Genomic DNA, 19353 nt, shown 5'->3' on the forward strand with positions numbered 1-19353 from the left:
GCTTAGAATCACCACCTCCTAGATAGTTTATCGTATATTATACTACTCCTTTGATCTGGAAAAAATTGCTTTCACTCCCTTTACTTCCATCGTTCCACTCGTGCCGTGAAAACTTCCACTATGTTCGTCCTTGGTATTGACCTTACAAAATGGCTCAAATGGCTCTGAGCGCTATGAGACTTAACATCTGAGGTTATCAGTCCCCTAGAACTTAGAACTACTTAAACCTAACCAACCTAAGGACATCACACACATCCATGCCCGAGGCAGGATTCGAACCTGCGACCGTAGCGGTGGCTCAGTTCCAGACTGTAACGCCTAGAACCGCTCGGCCACACCGGCCGGCTTATTGCCCTTACATCTACAATGTTTTGAGAGAATAGCAACATCAATTACTTTGCAACTGTCTCCACTGGTAGCTGTCACAACTCCATTTAGAGATTTATGACCTCAACGTTGCCATGATCCATCTAAAGCAAAAGTTAAATCTCTACAATTCCCATAATCTGTCACAGCTTCTTCAACTGCTTTCTTCATTGTTGCTTGAGCAATATCTTCAGCAGAAGATCCCACCAATTCATTATAAAATCTAATCTTGGTTGGTGATTTGGCAAGTTCATAATTCCACATAACATTGTCCCTGGAGCACTGCCCTTGCCAATGCAACGCGAGCCATACACCAGCCTAACATGTATATCATACACCTTCTTTTCACTATTGGCACTACGAGGAATAATATTAGAATTAGAAAACGAAACTTCTGCAGCACATTTGTTACACTTCAATAACATTTTACATGGCAAACCAATGTGTGAAGTTATTTTCAATTCCAGTCCTCTTCAAACTTGGCATAATACGTTATGTTCCAAAATAGTAGAGAGCAAGGGAATGTTCATAGTTTTAAAATTTTTCTTTGCTGTCACAAAGTTTCTTGCTGGAAGAAGTGCTATCACATTCATTTGGAGTAGTCGGTGAAGTAGTCTGAGCAGCATCTCCCTTCGAAACAACAAAAGATTTCTTCTTCCATCGTCGTGTCTTTTCTTAAACACTCTATTGCTGAAACGGGGCATATTGATATCCACAAAACAAATACGTAAAACAGGTACCAGCAAAATTCGTCAAATACGCAAAATTGAACAGCTAAACAGCACAAAGCAAACTCCACAAGTCAACACACACGGTATAGCGTTTATGTTTACCGATATGAACAGTCACTTGTCACAGAGATAAAGCCATACAACGTTGGAAAACAAAACACTGTCTAATTCCGCAAAGATATCCTGCTTGCAGCCCCGAGCGGTGCCGTCAGAGGTGACACACCAAGTCGTACAACCGTTTACGCGGCGCGTGAACTTTGCAGCGATAAAAATACACTTAGAATTAAGAAAACTCCAAATAATTTCATAATGAAAAAACAAAGAAACGTTAATTTTTTCATTTTCATCGTTCCGGCTACCCCTAAAATGTTATCTGCGGTAATGGTCAGCTTTAAGACTTGTCTAAGGTGAAAATAAATTAAAATGCAGTGTCGAGGTCACTGTGTCACCCTGACGTATGACGTAACGACGGCGTCGTCTCACGTATTCCGATGCGCGTCCGATTGCGGGATTCCCTTAATACTGTTGCGCATGCGCATGCGAGATTAGCCGACGTAGAAAAGTGCGGACGCCGTGCGGCAGCCGTCAGTCGTCTGCGAGATGTCGAGGAACGCGCACGCCTTGTTGGTTGCGGTGCTGGTGGCGGCAGCGGCGAGCTTGCCCTGCGGCTGCCTCGCGCAATGCACGGCCTCACAGACTACCGCCTCTGGCACCAAGGCGCCCGTCACCATCTGCAGCGGCGACATGATCTTCGCCGACGACTTTGAGGACTTCGACCTGAGCGTGTGGCAGCACGAGATCACCATGTCCGGCGGAGGGGTGAGTGTCGGTGCGAACGTCCGTGCACTGCGCAAAAAATGACGCACGCAGTGAATCTCCACATTAGCGAGAGGACGTTTCTAACATCTTGTTGCAACGACCGCTAGCGCCTACTCCTTTCTGGTAGCACCACGGAATTCTGCTTCTTCGTAACGCTTCGCAACCAACAATTACTTCTTCCCTTTTTTTTTGTTTTTTGAGGTTGAATGACGCGTAAGCTGTTTTTGTTCTACTGATTTTTATTTCAAGCTAGTTTTCGGTGTTTTGTACTATTTTCAGGAAACCACTGACTATCGTCTGAAAGGGACACTATTCCTTAGGTAACCAAACATTATAAGCAAAGATACAAGCCACTTGTATATAGTATTGTGCATCAGACTTGTTTCTTAAGGGGGATAGGACGTCAAACTGGCCGACTTGGAACAGGAGAGGCACCACAGGACATTTTAATTTCCACTGTCTATACTTTTACAAATAAATTCATAAAACATTGTCAGCATGACGAGGAAGGGTTCAGGATTCACGCTCATAGAAGTGTAAGTTCAAAAATATAACAAAATATATTTTTTACATGTGAAATGTCATCATTTTTTTTTCACTTATTATTGGCTGCATTCGTTGCTATAGGTACACTGTTCTTCATAAGTATGGGAGATCCTTCGATGAATTTTGCACAGCATACAAACCATACTTAAAGGTGTATGAAACTCTAGAATTTTCCAAATCTATTATAAACTGTGCTAAAAATTGAGGTAATTAAACATAAAATTTCAGTTTTTTCTAAACATGAAGTTTAAAATGTAACAGCTCATTCATTAATTGAATAAATTCTAGATTTTCATACACCTGTAAGTATGGTTTGTATGCTGTGCAAAATTCATCGAAGAATCTCTCTTAATTAATGAAGAAAAGTGTACCTATAGCAACAAATGCAGCCAATAGTAAGTGAAAAAATTATGAAATTTCAAACGTAAAAAAAATTTATTTGGTTATAGTTTTGAACTTTCATTGCTATGAGTTTGAATCCTGAATCCTTCCTGGTCATGTTGACAAAGTTTTATGAATTTATTTGTAAAAGTATAAACTGTGGAAATTAAAATATCATGTGGTGCCTCTCCTGCTCCAAACCGGCCCATTTGACGTCCTACCACCCTTAATGTCGAAATTACAATTTACGCAATGGAAAATGTTAAGCACAGTAAATAATTAAACTACACAATATTAAAGGTTAAACGACGATAATGCTAAATTTTGTGAGGTCTTGACACTGGGTGAGAAACTGTCAAACTGAGCACTCTTCATAAATGCTATGCAACAAATATGTTGTTAAGATTAAAAGTTAAACTTTAGGCACTAATAGTATTATACACAACAATTAAAATGCACCATCTTACAGTGTTAGGCGTTATATTTTTATAATGCCGTAGTTCATGAGGTTGTGACATTGGCTGAGAATTATACAAGTGCACTAGTAACTTACATTGAGCAACAAACATGTTTTACATTGTAAATTATTAGTACATTTTTATGCAATGGGCAACATTAAACGCATTACTTGGTTAAAATAAACGATGTTAAAGTATTACAAGTTATATTGTTGAATTTTGTAAGGTAAGCAAGGTAAGAAATACGAAATTTCGTTGTGTTTTAATTTTGTGCAGCAATATGTGGTCATTGTGGTGGTTTGTGGGTGTAGGGCTGGTTGACTGCATCACGTGACACTTAAAATTTGTGATGTGCTCAGCTGTAATTGTTCGTTTGCTTCATATGATGCAATCAAACGGCCACATACTCACAAAGCGCCACAATGTCCACATACTGCTACACAAAATTAAAACACAATTTCCTATTCCTTATCTTGCTTACCTCACAAACTTGAACAATATAACTTGTAATACTTTAACATTGTTTATTTTAACCACGGATTGCGTTTATTATTGCCTACTGCATGAAAATGTAATTTACAATGCAAAACATGTTTGTTGTACAGCGTAAGTTACTACTCCACTTAGGTAGTTCTCAGCCAATGGCACGACTTCACAAACTGTACTATCATAACCATATAAACTGTAGAAGATTGCGCATTTCAATTACTGTGTATAATACTGTTCGTTGTCTACAGTTTACAGTCTTAAAAAACGTGTTTGTCGCACAACATAAGTGAAGAGGGCAGGGTTTATCAGCTTCTCAGCCAATGTCAAGACCTCACAAAATTTAGCATTATTATCATTTAATCTATAATATTGTATAGTTTAATTATTTATTGTGTTTGATATTTCCATTGTGTACATTGTAATGTCAATGTCAAGAAACAAGACTGATGCGCAACACTATATACAAGTGGATCGTGCCTTTGCTTATAATGTTTGGTTACCTAAGAAGTAGAGTCCCTTCCAGACTCTAGATAGTGGATTCCTGAAGACGTCCCAAAACACCGAAAACCAGTTGGAAATGGACCGAAAACCAGTTAGAAATGAAAAAAAAACTGGTAGAATAAAAACAGTGCACTTGTTTTTAACCTTAAATATGGACGTTTTCTACCAACAAGTAATGGAAGAATCTATAAATGAAATTGTTTCGTCCATATGGAATGACACGAGTAATGGGCTGATAATTAAATACAAATAAAACATTGAGTGTAAGAATGAATTATTTGTGCACTGCAATTAAATGCTCTTAAATTTTATTGTAACATCACTGCTCTCGTAGTCACTAATCTTTCTTGTATGAGAAGGTGTCAAAGTTGAGTGACTGTATGAAGATTCAAGATGACTTAAGCAAGATTTGTAGTTATTGTGAAGAATGACAGGTAGCTGTAAATGTAGAAAAATTTAAGTTAAGCAATCGGGTAGGAAAACCAAACCCCTCATAATAGGGTATAGCATTAGTAGTATTATGCTAGACACAGTAACGCCGTTTAAATATCTGGGTGTAAGGCTGCAAAGCGATACTAAATACACTCCTGGAAATTGAAATAAGAACACCGTGAATTCATTGTCCCAGGAAGGAGAAACTTTATTGACACATTCCTGGGGTCAGATACATCACATGATCACACTGACAGAACCACAGGCACATAGACACAGGCAACAGAGCATGCACAATGACGGCACTAGTACAGTGTATATCCACCTTTTGCAGCAATGCAGGCTGCTGTTCTCCCATGGAGACGATCGTAGAGATGCTGGATGTAGTCCTGTGGAACGGCTTGCCATGCCATTTCCACCTGGCGCCTCAGTTGGACCAGCGTTCGTGCTGGACGTGCAGACCGCGTGAGACGACGCTTCATCCAGTCCCAAACATGCTCAATGGGGGACAGATCCGGAGATCTTGCTGGCCAGGGTAGTTGACTTACACCTTCTAGAGCACGTTGGGTGGCACGGGATACATGCGGACGTGCATTGTCCTGTTGGAACAGCAAGTTCCCTTGCCGGTCTAGGAATGGTAGAACGATGGGTTCGATGACGGTTTGGATGTACCGTGCACTATTCAGTGTCCCCTCGACGATCACCAGTGGTGTACGGCCAGTGTAGGAGATCGCTCCTCACACCATGATGCCGGGTGTTGGCCCTGTGTGCCTCGGTCGTATGCAGTCCTGATTGTGGCGCTCACCTGCACGGCGCCAAACACGCATACGACCATAATTGGCACCAAGGCAGAAGCGACTCTCATCGCTGAAGACGACACGTCTCCATTCGTCCCTCCATTCACGCCTGTCGCGACACCACTGGAGGCGGGCTGCACGATGTTGGGGCGTGAGCGGAAGACGGCCTAACGGTGTGCGGGACCATAGCCCAGCTTTATGGAGACGGTTGCGAATGGTCCTCGCCGATACCCCAGGAGCAACAGTGTCCCTAATTTGCTGGGAAGTGGCGGTGCGGTCCCCTACGGCACTGCGTAGGATCCTACTGTCTTGGCGTGCATCCGTGCGTCGCTGCGGTCCGGTCCCAGGTCGACGGGCACGTGCACCTTCCGCCGACCACTGGCGACAACATCGATGTACTGTGGAGACCTCACGCCCCACGTGTTGAGCAATTCGGCGGTACGTCCACCCGGCCTCCCGCATGCCAACTATACGCCCTCGCTCAAAGTCCGTCAACTGCACATACGGTTCACGTCCACGCTGTCGCGGCATGCTACCAGTGTTAAAAACTGCGATGGAGCTCCGTATGCCACGGCAAACTGGCTGACACTGACGGCAGCGGTGCACAAATGCTGCGCAGCTAGCGCCATTCGACGGCCAACACCGCGGTTCCTGGTGTGTCCGCTGTGCCGTGCGTGTGATCATTGCTTGTACAGCCCTCTCGCAGTGTCCGGAGCAAGTATGGTGGGTCTGACACATCGGTGTCAATGTGTTCTTTTTTCCATTTCCAGGAGTGTAAAACAAGCATGTGAGAACTGTGATAGGGAAGGCAAATGGTCGACTTCGGTCTATTGGAATAACTTTGTGGAAGTATTGTTCATTTGTAAAGGCGACCACATATAGAACACTAGTACTGCTCGAGTGTTTGCCGGCCAGAGTGGCCGAGCGGTTCTAGGCGCTACAGTCTGGAACCGCGTGACCCCTACGGTCGCAGGTTCGAGTCCTGCCTCTGGCATGGATATGTATGATGTCCTTAGGTTAGTTAGGTTTAAGTAGTTCGAAGTTCTATGGGACTGATGACCTCAGCTGTTAAGACCCATAGTGCTAGGAGCCATTTGAACCATTTGCTCGAGTGTTTGAGATCCCCACCAGATCGAATTAAAAGAAGATATGGAAGCAGTTGAGAGGTGAGTTTCTAGATTTGTTCCCTGTAGGTCGGGATAGCAGGCTAGTGTTACGGAGATGTTTCAGGAGATCAAATTTGAGTTGCTGAATGTAAAGCGACGTTCCTTTCGAGGAACACTACTGAGGAAATTTAGAGAACCGGCATTTGAAACTGACTACAGAACGACTCTACTGTAGCCAACATACTTATTACGAACGCCAAAGTACAGACAGAAGAGAACTGAACTCCCATAGCACGTATCGAATATTCCAAAATATTCAGACATTACAGGAATACGGAATTTCCAACTGAACTCCCAGAAGCACACATCGAATATTTCAGAATATTCAATAATTACAGGAGTAAGGAATTTCATGAACCTACCAGAAATGATGAACACTAAACAAATAATATTTCTGTTGTCAGGTTCTGAGATGGCGACCCGCAGCACGCCATCCAGACTCTCTAACCGCTACGCCACACTGCGCGCACCACTGATCGCGGTAATATGCAGGATATTAGGGGTACAAGAGCAGATGTTTCTACTGGTGACGGAGGACGGTGTACCGAACAATATTAGATTAGTATTTGCGTCGTTTGCACGAGGCGTGTTTTTTAAGTAAGGTCCGTTTTGTTCTAGACACTAGTAGTTCGGAAGCTTACCGCAACGAGCGCGTGCGTCGTGTACCAGCATGCCTCGGGAATAGCTGTGCTCAGTTTCAGCTCTGTAGCTAACCTGTATGGTTCTGTTCTGTGCTTTCAAATTGTTTAAGACTATTAACACGCCCGCCGTGTGTGAGGTTCGCTCAGCGATACGGTTTCTGTCAGCAAGAAATCTGTCTACAGCAGAAATTCATCGACAGATTTGCGAAGTGTATGGTGATACTGTTATGAGTGAAAGCAAAGTGCGTAAGTGGGTACGATAATTCAAAGATGGCCGTGACAACGTCCATGATGAGGACTGCTCCGGTCGCTCTTCTTTGAACACAGACGATTTGGTGGCTTCAGTTGAAGCGAAGCGCTTTACAATAACAGGTCTCTCAAGCGAATTTCCTGGCGTGTCGAGATCAGTGCTTTACAACATTGTTTCTGCGCACCTAAGGTTTAGGAAATTGTGCTCCCATTTGGTCCTGAAACTCCTAACACGGGACCACAAAAACCAAAGATTTGAGTGTGCGATGAAGTTCTTGACTCGTTATCATGAGTCAGATCGTAACTGGAGACGAAACATGGGTTTTGCGTATCACGCCCGAGTCGAAGCAACAGAGCATGGAAAGGAGAGACACACACTCGCCTGTAAAGGTGAAGGCCAAACAGACTCTGTCCCAGCGCAAAATCATGGCGTCCGTGGTTTGGGATAGCCATGGTGTTTTGTTGGTCGACTTCATGCAACGATGAACCACTATCAATGCAGAAGCATACTGCCAAACCCTAAGAAAGCTACACAGAGCGATTCAAAACAAAAGACATGGCATGCTGACAAAGGGAATTGTCCATCTCCATGACAATGCAAGACCTCACACAGGTGAGACCCACGAATTATTGGACAGTTTTGGCTGGGAAGTTTTAGACTACCCACCCTACAGCCCTGATCACTATCTGCTGCTCCACCTCAAACAACACCTCAGTGGCAACTGTTACAATGACGGCGACGTGAAAACGACAATGAACTCTTGGATATCGGAGCAGGCAGCAAGTTTTTATGAACAGGGTATTTTGAAATTGGTTGAGAGGTATGATATGTGTTTCAACAAACTTGGCAACTATGTCGAAAAATAAAGTGAAGTATGTACTTTCTGTAAATAAATTTATTTTTTTGAAATAACCTTTCATTGTATACCTATGTTGAAATGGACCTTACTTAAAAAACATGCATTGTACATTAATGATTATAGCTATTACAAATCTTTTGTTTGAGGTTTGATAGTACCTCCAAGTACATGTGGCAAGAGCTTGATATTAATGCTTGTTCTCCCCTGGGCGGCAGGTCAGGTGTTGAAGAGTGGACGTTTGGCCGTAAAACCGGTAGTCTATACTGACAGACGTAATCCTTTTAGTGGTGCAGTTACGACCGTGTAGAAAACATCAGGTGGTAAAGTTTGTGATGTGTTTGTGGAAAGACTGATCGAGGTAGAGAAGAAAGAACCAACTCACTGATGTGTGTACACATCGAGATACCACATATAAAAATATTTGTATTCAGACCAGTTACATCCTATCGTTTGGTATTGTTGGTCGTATTATGGTTCACTGGAGCACAACATATGCTAATTTTGTATCACTCTAAGATTTATCGTCCAGTAGAAAGTTGACACTATTATAGTCCTGAAATGTATCGCACAGGAGCTGAACATCGAAATAAATCAGAGTCTAGTGTTTCTCCCAGCGTATTAGTTGATCGTCGACTGTTCGATTATCGAAATAATTTTTTGTACACTGAGGAAAAATTCAACTGGACTCACTAAAAACGAAAACAAATAGCAGTTGTGTCTCGATGCCGCTGGACTTAAGAAATTTGATTTTTTGTGGACGGAAACCGGTTGTAGAATTAAAAATATCTGACATGGCTCATGTGGCTCCTCAAAAAGGGCGAAAGGGTGAGAAACAAGACAAAAGTAGTGAAGTGAAACTGCTTTCCTTAGCCTTCTGCACTGCATGTGTTTCTAGCAGTTTACTTAACATTCCGCCAGTACAACAGCACCTGCGACAATTTCACACAAGGAAACTTCTACAGTGTTATCTTTTTCGACAACTGTTTGTCCTTCAGACACAGGTAAGATTACCTAGTGTTATCTCAGCTAAACACTTCAAAGACGACTACTACTTCGTCAGATAAACAGTGCTCTTAGTTTGTGTCACGTACGCGATTTCTCTTCTGATGATATCTTGATTCAACAACGAGATATTATAGAAAACCCTAAGGTTACTGTAAATATTGTCAGCCGAATTAGTAATTACAAGGGGCAATCGAAAAGTTTTCGATTGATAGCGTTGCTGCAGAGTATGACTAACCTAGCGCTATTCCGATGCGGGTATATAACCACCGACATGTAGGCAAGCGGTTAGTGTGGCATTTGTTTCATTCAGACGTGCGTCCGGTAAATGCGGAAACGTAAACTATGTTGACGTTATTACCAAACGCGTCCAACGAGGACCGTCTTGGGTCTCTTGCCTTGGATGCGGAAGGAGAACTATCGCTAGCAGAATGAGGAATGTGTATGGGACAGCACGTCTGTCAAAAACCACCTTTGTGGAATGATGCGACAAGCTATGCTGTTGCTTTAGGATAACGCACGTTCCCATATCGCAAATGTCGGAACGCGGAAGCTACGCCAACTCAAGTGGTGGACACGCGAGGATCCGCCCTATAGCCCTGATCTCTCTCGATGCGTATCTCACGCCTTCGGTGCCTCTAAAAAGGTCTTCAAGGGTCTGCAATTCCAGTCGGACGAGGATGTGCAACTGGTAGTTAAGAATTTCTTCACGCAGTACGACACGCTGTTTTCAAAACGGGAATGTTCAACTTTGTGCATAGGTGGCATGGTTGCCTCAATGTTTCACAGCGATTTTGCCTGATTGGCATGCCGATTCTGGAGACTCTACGGCCTTCGAACGGGACTTTTTTGATCGCCCCTTATACAATATATCCGTTTAGGATCCCAACACAGTACCCTGGAGCAAGGCTAAACTTACTTCTTTCCGAAATAACGTGCTGCGTCCTCCCTTCCCAATAAGTCCTCAGTGCAGCCACGAATTTCATTTGATACACTAAAGACCGTACCTTAGTTAACGAATATTCGTGTGTAACTGAGGGAAATTCTTTCAGCAGGTCATGAACCGAGTCTAAGGCTTCCATTCAGTCGCTTCTTGAAAAGTCTGGTGCAACAGTTGAAGACAGCAAAGCGAAAGTCGGCGTTTTAAGTTTAACATTCAAGAAATCGTTCACACAGGAGAATCGTACAAACATACCGTCATTCGATCATCGGACAGATTCCCATAGTAAGCATCTCTGTCGTAGAGAAACAACTAAAGGTTTTGAAGGCAAATAAATCACCAGATCCGGATGGGGTCAAAACTCGGTTTACCAAAGAGTACCCTATGGCATTAGCCCCTCACCTGGCCTGCATTTATTGTGGATCTCTCGCCCAGCAGAAAGTCCCAAGCAACTGGAAAAAAAGCGCAGGTGACTCCAGAAGAAGGGAACAGCAAAAAGCCGGCCGCTGTGGCCGAGCGGTTCTAGGCACTTCGGTGCAGAACCGCGTGGTTTCTACGGTCGCAGGTTCCAATCCTTCCTCGGGCATGGATGTGTCTGATGTCCTTAGGTTAGTTAGGTTTAAGTAGTTCTAAGTCTAGGGGACTGATGACCTCCGATGTTAAGTCCCATAGTGCTTAGAGCCATTTGAACCATTTTTGAACGGCAAAATTACTGATCAATATCCGTAACTTCGGTTTGCTGCAATCATATTCTTACTTCCAGTATAATAAACTTTCTTGAGACTGGAAACCGTATGTCCACGAACGAGCATGGTTTTAGAAATCATCGCTCGTGAGAAACTCAGCTTGCCCTTTTCTCACATGATACACTGAGTGGATGAAGGGGAACAGGCAGAGTTGGGTATTTCTAGATTTTTGGAAGGCGTTCGACATGGTGCCGCATTGTAGGCTGTTAACGAAGATACGAGCATATGGAATACGTTCTCACGTATGTGAGTGGCTCGACTACTTAAGTTATAAAACACTGTGTGTTGTCCTCGACGGCGAGTGTTCATCAGAGGCAAGGGTACCGTCAGGAGTGCCCCACGGAAGTGTGATAGGGCTGATAGGAGCGCTGTTGGCGTACAGGGTGGGCAACAATCTGCAGTTGTTTGCTGATGATCCTGTCGTGTACGCTAAGATGTTGTTTAATTAATTTGTGGTATGTCCTATGGGACCAAACTGCTAAGGTCAGCGGTCCCTAAGCTTACACATTACTTAATCGAATATATAGAGTTAATCTAAGGACAACACACACACCCATGCCCGAGGGAGGACTCGAACCTCCGACAGGGGGACCGTGACAAGGCGCCCTAGACCGCGAGGCTACACCGCGCTGCTAAGATGTTGTCGTTGAGTGACTGTAGAAAGATACATGACGACTTAGACAAAATTTCTAATCGGTGCGATAAATAGCAGTTACTTCTAAACGTGGAAAAACGTAAGCTGATGTGGATAAATACGGAGATAAAACCTGCAAAGTTCGGATACAGTATTACTAGTGTCGGGCTTGACACAGACAAGTTGTTTGAATATCTGGGCGTAACGTTGCAAAGCGATATGAAATGGAACGAGCATGTGAGAACTATGGCAGGGTTGGCGAATGGTCGACTTCGGCTTATTGAAAGAATTTTAGGAGAAAGTGGTTCACCTGTAAAGCAGACCGCATGTAGGATGCTGGTGCGACCTACACTTGAGTACTGCTCCAGTGTTTGGGATCCGTACCAGGTCGGACAGAAGTAAGAGATCGAAGCAAGTCAGAGGCGGCCTGCCAGATTCGTTACTGGTAGGTTCGAACAACATGTAAGAGTTACGGAGATGCTTCGGGAACTCAAATGGGAATCCCTGGAGGGATGGCGAAGTTCTTTTCGAGAAACACCATCGGGGAAATTTAGAGAACCGCCATTAGAAGCTGACTACCGAACGATTCTGCTGCCGCCAACGTGCATTTCGCGTAAGCACCACGAAGCTAAAAGACGAGAAATTAGGGCTCATGCGTTGTTGCGGTCTTCAGTCTAGAGACTGGTTTGATGCAGCTCTACATGCTACTCTATCCTGTGCAAGTTTCTTCATCTCCGAGTAACTACTGCAACCAACATCCTTCTGAATCTGCTTAGTGTATTCATCTCTTGGTCTCCCTCTACGATTTTTACCCTCCACGTTTCCCTCCATTACTAAATTGGTGATCACTTGATGCCGCAGAACGTGTCCTACTAACCGATCCCTTCTTCTAGTCAAGTTGTGCCACAAATTCTTCTTCTCCCCGATTCTATTCAGTACTTCCTCATTAGTTACGTGATCTACCCATCTAATCTTCAGTATTCTTTTGTAGCACCACATTTCGAAAGCTTCTATTCTTTTCTTGTCTAAACTATTTATCGTCCATGTTTCACATCCATACATGCCTACACTCCATAAAAATACTTTTAGAAAAGACTTCCTGACACTTAAATCTATACTCGATGTTAACAAATTTTTCTTCTTCAGAAACGCTTTTCTTGCCATTGCTAGTCTACATTTTATATCCTCTCCACTTCGACAATCATCAGTTATTTTGCTCCCCAAATAGCAGCACGCATTTACTACTTTAAGTGTTTCATTTCCTAATCTAATTCCCTTAACATCACCTGATTTTATTAGACTATCCATTTCCCTTTTTAAATTTTCTAACTTGCCTGCCCAATTAAGGGATCTGACATTCAACACTCCGATCCGTAAAACGCCAGTTTTCTTTCTCCTGATAACGACGTCCTCCTGAGTAGTCCCCGCCCGGAGATCCGAATGGGAGACTATTTTACCTCCGGAATATTTTACCCAAGAGGACGTCATCATCATTTAACCACAAGTAAAGCTGCATGTCCTCGGGAAAAATTTTGGCTGTAGTTTCCCCTTGCTTTCAGCCGTTTGCAGTACCAGCACAGCAAGGCCTTTTTGGTTAATGTTACAAGGCCAGGTCAGTCAATCACCCAGACTGTTGCCCCTGCAACTATTGAAAAGGCTGCTCCCCCCTTCAGGAACCACACGTTTGTCTGGCCTCTCAACAGATACCCCTCCGTTGTGGTTGCACCTACGGTACGGCTATCTGTATCGTTGAGGCACGCAAGCCTCCCCACCAACGGCAAGGTCCATGCTTCATGAGGGGGGATTAGGGCTCATGCGGAGGCATATAGATGGTCGTCTTTGTTTGGCTCTATTAGCGAGTGGAGCAGGAAGGGAAATGACTAGTAGTGCTACAGGATAACCTCCGCCACGCACCTTACGGTGCCTGACGGAGTATCTATGTGGACGCAGATGTCGAAAAACTGTATCTGCCTGACTGCTCTGATCGTAGCTTTCAGGTTTTCACGTGAGAAAAACACGAGGAGGATTTCGCAATGCTAATGACAGAGAAGTGCTTCCGGGCAGTACGATTGCCCACAGGTTGTTGTCTTGCGTTGACCCCGCAAGGGACTTGCTCTGTCTATTTGATGTTGCAATTCGCTGCTGCCCGCGGCGACCCTGTCCTCAAAACGATGTCGCCCGTGGCAGGCGACTCTGTCGGAGTGGGCTTTCCCTCAAATCGAGCTACTTGTGGTATGCCTTCGACATGGCGACAGGTGGCAATCCCAATGTCCGAAAGATCCCGAAACGAAGTGTTCCATACGACCTCGATTTGGTCAGTATCAAACGCAACGATATCGTATGTCTTGAAAATGGTACTGTCGACGCCCACTACGTTGACCAAAGCAAGTCTTGACGATACATTGTTCACGTGACACGCTGAAGTATCCTTATCTCCGTAGCTATACGAGAGCTGTCTCGTTAGCAACGTTCATCCCTAATTCAGTTGCTTATTGATGTATTCTAAACACACTCTAATACAGCAGATTTTCGTGGCCACCGACCACAGCTAGAATAATATCCTCTAGTGCTGCTGTGGATACGCGATGCTGAAAGAACCGTACAGGACTACTATAAATGATTCATTTGTTTTCAGAGCTCTATATTTTCCAAAGTATTATATGCCCAAATATGAATGACGCATGAATACAACCGTAAACTCACCAAGTTTGCATTATGCGCTCTACAAGTATTCTACGAATGCCGTTCTGATCGCACGCTACTCGTCCAAGCGGTAGTGAAGTTGATTCCAAATCTTATATAACACCATTCCCTCACAGCAGCATTCATGCTTTCTCTGAGCTCTTTCACTGTTCTAGGCCGTGTTGTATGTAAGCACCGTCCTTACTGTACCCCAAAAGCACAAAGCGTTATGTCAGACGACCTGAGGGGTGAGGGGGGGGGGCGGAGCAGAGGGAGCAAAGGCCACATCATCATCACTACACCCAATCCAGCGATGCGCATGTTTGTCGTTTAGGTAGCGACGTACATCGATACTCCAATGAGGAGGTGCCTTGTCTTCTGGGAAGCTAATATTCTTGGAATCTGCTGTCAGTTGTGAAAACGACCACAACTGCAACGTAAGAGGTAGCTGCCACAGACTTCTCAGGGAAGAAAAACGGCCCATACAGGTCACACTGCACAGAAAATATCAGTGTCCGCTAAATCTCCTCCGTGGGACATAACTTCACGAGGATTTTCAGTGACCCACATTCCCACGTCGTGACGATTAACCTAACCAGATAAATGGAACGATAGTCCGCTAGCAGGCCAAACGTTCATCCTCAAACGCTTCCTGCACTGTGATACAACATTGGAGACGCCGGCCATAATGTTCCGGTTTTAATTGTTGCACGAGCTGCAGACATTAAGGTTTTAAATGCAACAGCATGCATGCTTCCTGAGTCATCAGTATACTGACTGGTTTGATGCGGCCCGCCACGAATTCCTCTCCTGTGCCACCTTTTCATCTCAGAGTAGCACTTGCGACCTACGCCCACCAGTTATTTGCTGGATGTATTCCAGTCTCTGTCTTCCTCTGCAGTTTTTGCCCTCTACAACTCCCTCCCGTACTAGTACCGTAAAGTTATTCCCTGACGTCTTAACATATGTCCTCTCATCCTGTCCCTTCTCCTCGTCAGTGTTCTCCATGTATTCCTTTCCTCTCCGATCCCGCGCAGAACCTGATCATTTCTTACCTTATCAGTCTATCAAATTTCCAATATTCATCTGTAGTATCATATCTCAAATGCTTCTGTTCTTTCTTTTCCGGTTTTCCCATAGTCCATGTTTCACTACCATACAATGCTGTGCTTCAAACGTACAGTCGTGTTCAAAAGTATCCGAACGACCTGAATTGCATTTCACCTGATTCGCATGCAACCCACATAACACAGCTGTCTAGCAGGTCCTCTAATCGCTCCTTCGTACAGTCGTTTGACTGTTGAAAATGGCTCCAACATGTCACCACTGGAAAACACTACTCTGTATCGCAATAACTCAAGATATAAAGTAATACTACGGTACCACAAATATCAGGGAACACCTTATCACAGATAAGATTCTCCTTAAGGCTTGTAGCTCACATTTATTACAATAAATGACATACCTGAAATGTCACCACTCTCATTATTACGTCAGATAGGTAATGCACGTAGTAAGTTCGTCGTATTCATGATTTTCTCTTCAAAGTAACATACCGTACTTACTATTTAATACAAAATGACATCAAAAATTTAAATTATTCACGAGCAGCTAGTTGAGAATATGCATGAACTTCAAATGACACGACGAACCGTCTCGTTCTGCATATGGATTGAAACCCAGACTAAGGAAAGATTTCGTGACTGACGGAAACTAACAGTCATTCCTGATTAGGCATACAGTGAGTGATATACCTCCATTTTAGACAGTATAGACAGTATCAATCAGCAGATACCAACTTTAAGTTACATAACGCAAACATTTTTAGCGGACCCGAATTCCTACCCAGCACCTATTGTCCCTGTTAACGAACTACGAGAGATGTTAAATATTGCTTCTTAACAAGTAACTTACTTGAAATGCCGTGAGGTAAAGCTTTGTGTTGGACAGGGATTCGAACCCATAACCTAATAAGATAGATATCCAAGCACAATCAACTGTGACATATCGCATTTTCTCGGCAGTAGCTAGATGTTTTAACTGAAATGACGAGACGAAGCATTAATTTTTTCCTTCCCATGACTCCAACCCAGCACCTATCACTGTTTTATTCTAGAGAAAACGAACGTTAAATATGGGTTTGTTGCACCAGCAGCGACATGTGAGCATGTTTGAACTATAAATAATATGACGAAGAGTTCAGTACTGACTGGGAACAGAGCCCCACACATATAGTTGTTGACTACACATAAAAATACGTCAGCTACAGAATTTTTCACCACCAGCAGCTCGGAATAACATCTTGAACTTACAGTGAACTCGCAAATACACTCCTGGAAATTGAAATAAGAACACCGTGAATTCATTGTCCCAGGAAGGGGAAACTTTATTGACACATTCCTGGGGTCAGATACATCACATGATCACACTGACAGAACCACAGGCACATAGACACAGGCAACAGAGCATGCACAATGTCGGCACTAGTACAGTGTATATCCACCTTTCGCAGCAATGCAGGCTGCTATTCTCCCATGGACACGATCGTAGAGATGCTGGATGTAGTCCTGTGGAACGGCTTGCCATGCCATTTCCACCTGGCGCCTCAGTTGGACCAGCGTTCGTGCTGGACGTGCAGACCGCGTGAGACGACGCTTCATCCAGTCCCAAACATGCTCAATGGGGGACAGATCCGGAGATCTTGCTGGCCAGGGTAGTTGACTTACACCTTCTAGAGCACGTTGGGTGGCACGGGATACATGCGGACGTGCATTGTCCTGTTGGAACAGCAAGTTCCCTTGCCGGTCTAGGAATGGTAGAACGATGGGTTCGATGACGGTTTGGATGTACCGTGCACTATTCAGTGTCCCCTCGACGATCACCAGTGGTGTACGGCCAGTGTAGGAGATCGCTCCCCACACCATGATGCCGGGTGTTGGCCCTGTGTGCCTCGGTCGTATGCAGTCCTGATTGTGGCGCTCACCTGCACGGCGCCAAACACGCATACGACCATCATTGGCACCAAGGCAGAAGCGACTCTCATCGCTGAAGACGACACGTCTCCATTCGTCCCTCCATTCACGCCTGTCGCGACACCACTGGAGGCGGGCTGCACGATGTTGGGGCGTGAGTGGAAGACGGCCTAACGCTGTGCGGGACCGTAGCCCAGCTTCATGGAGACGGTTGCGAATGGTCCTCGCCGATACCCCAGGAGCAACAGTGTCCCTAATTTGCTGGGAAGTGGCGGTGCGGTCCCCTACGACACTGCGTAGGATCCTACGGTCTTGGCGTGCATCCGTGCGTCGCTGCTGTCCGGTCCCAGGTCGACGGGCACGTGCACCTTCCGCCGACCACTGGCGACAACATCGATGTACTGTGGAGACCTCACGCCCCATGTGTTGAGCAATTCGGCGGTACGTCCACCCGGCCTCCCGCATGCCCACTATACGCCCTCGCTCAAAGTCCGTCAACTGCACATACGGTTCACGTCCACGCTGTCGCGGCATGCTACCAGTGTTAAAGACTGCGATGGAGCTCCGTATGCCACGGCAAACTGGCTGACACTGACGGCGGCGGTGCACAAATGCTGCGCAGCTAGCGCCATTCGACGGCCAACACCGCGGTTCCTGGTGTGTCCGCTGTGCCGTGCGTGTGATCATTGCTTGTACAGCCCTCTCGCAGTGTCCGGAGCAAGTATGGTGGGTCTGACACACCGGTGTCAATGTGTTCTTTTTTCCATTTCCAGGAGTGTAGTTCTGTGTCTCACTGGGAGTCAAAAACGTCAAATATCGTTAGTGCTGACAACGAATGAAAATACGTTAAAACTCGAAATTATTATCCACCAGCAGATAGGTGTTATCATGCTAGATCTTGGTAATACATAATGAAATCTTTAGTGCCGGGCCAGGATTCGAACCCATTCACGCGCAATATGTGGAGATGTTGAGGAATCTGCAGTTTTGAACAAACAACAAATTGTAGCCGAGCTGTATTGTCACGAAGGGAAGAAATTCCGCGTTAAGGGCGGTCTGAGTTGCATTCCCAGTTCGGAACCAATTTTATCGAGATACAGAAGCTCCGATAAAAGATGGAATTACGAGAGAAATATAAAAACAACTATGAGAGTTACTGATTTATGATGCTTAGTTTGCAGTCAGTTCTGAGTATTATTAGTAACTACGCTCCAGTCTCTAAACCTAGTTACAGAAATGCGAATCAGACACATTACGTATTCCAAGCCGTTGCAGAAGCGATTTGGAGACACCAGCTATGGTCACTTCCCAGCCCGCTGTAGGATCACATCGGTTCGTCTTCCTCCTACTGGTATTGTAACTGAGATTTGGCAACAAGGCAAGGAATGTCTGGCAACTCTGTGATCGACGAGTTACATCCTGGTGTGCACGGAATTAAGCCTCAAAGTTCACTTGATTTTACCTGTCATTACCATTGTATAATCTGAGTTATTATCGCTTGAGGTGTAACAAAAGATTGTCCAGGCAAGTCGTTGCACATGGAAATCGCAACTAATATCGGCTTTTAAATAGCGGTTTACGAGTTCTAGTCATTACTGGTTTCGTAAGAGGAACCTAAGACACATACTTCTTCGCTAGCTCTGTGGTAACGTCTGACCTATGAAACCACGTCTGTTATTTTTCCCAGTTCCAGTCTCACTAAGTGTACCGTTTTTATCCCTTCTGTGAAAGAGCTACAAACATTCAGACCAAACATCGATAAGGAAATCGTAAGAAAATACTTTCGGCTCATAGTGCAATGGTGAAAAACTTACAATGCTGCACAACAGGTAACGCCTCTTTCCGCAGCTGACAAGCAAATTTTGGGGTTCTAGCATTACGTAACTTTATTTATGAAATGCCACATTTGCATGCATCTTGAGTATGACACAGCATACCAAT

General features: G+C 44.6%; 1 protein-coding gene across 1 annotated transcript in view; it reads left to right on the forward strand.

Annotated features, from left to right (window-relative positions):
- Positions 1–1696: 1696 nt before the first annotated feature.
- LOC126176718 (beta-1,3-glucan-binding protein-like) overlaps positions 1697–19353 on the forward strand; it is a 77705-nt gene continuing 60048 nt past the window's right edge. The window contains exon 1 of the mRNA XM_049923886.1: positions 1697–1916. Coding sequence (XP_049779843.1) covers positions 1698–1916 — 219 coding nt within the window. The 5' untranslated portion in view covers position 1697. The remainder of the gene's footprint in view (positions 1917–19353) is intronic.

Source organism: Schistocerca cancellata, chromosome 3 (assembly GCF_023864275.1).
Source record: "Schistocerca cancellata isolate TAMUIC-IGC-003103 chromosome 3, iqSchCanc2.1, whole genome shotgun sequence".
Classification (NCBI taxonomy): domain Eukaryota; kingdom Metazoa; phylum Arthropoda; class Insecta; order Orthoptera; family Acrididae; genus Schistocerca; species Schistocerca cancellata.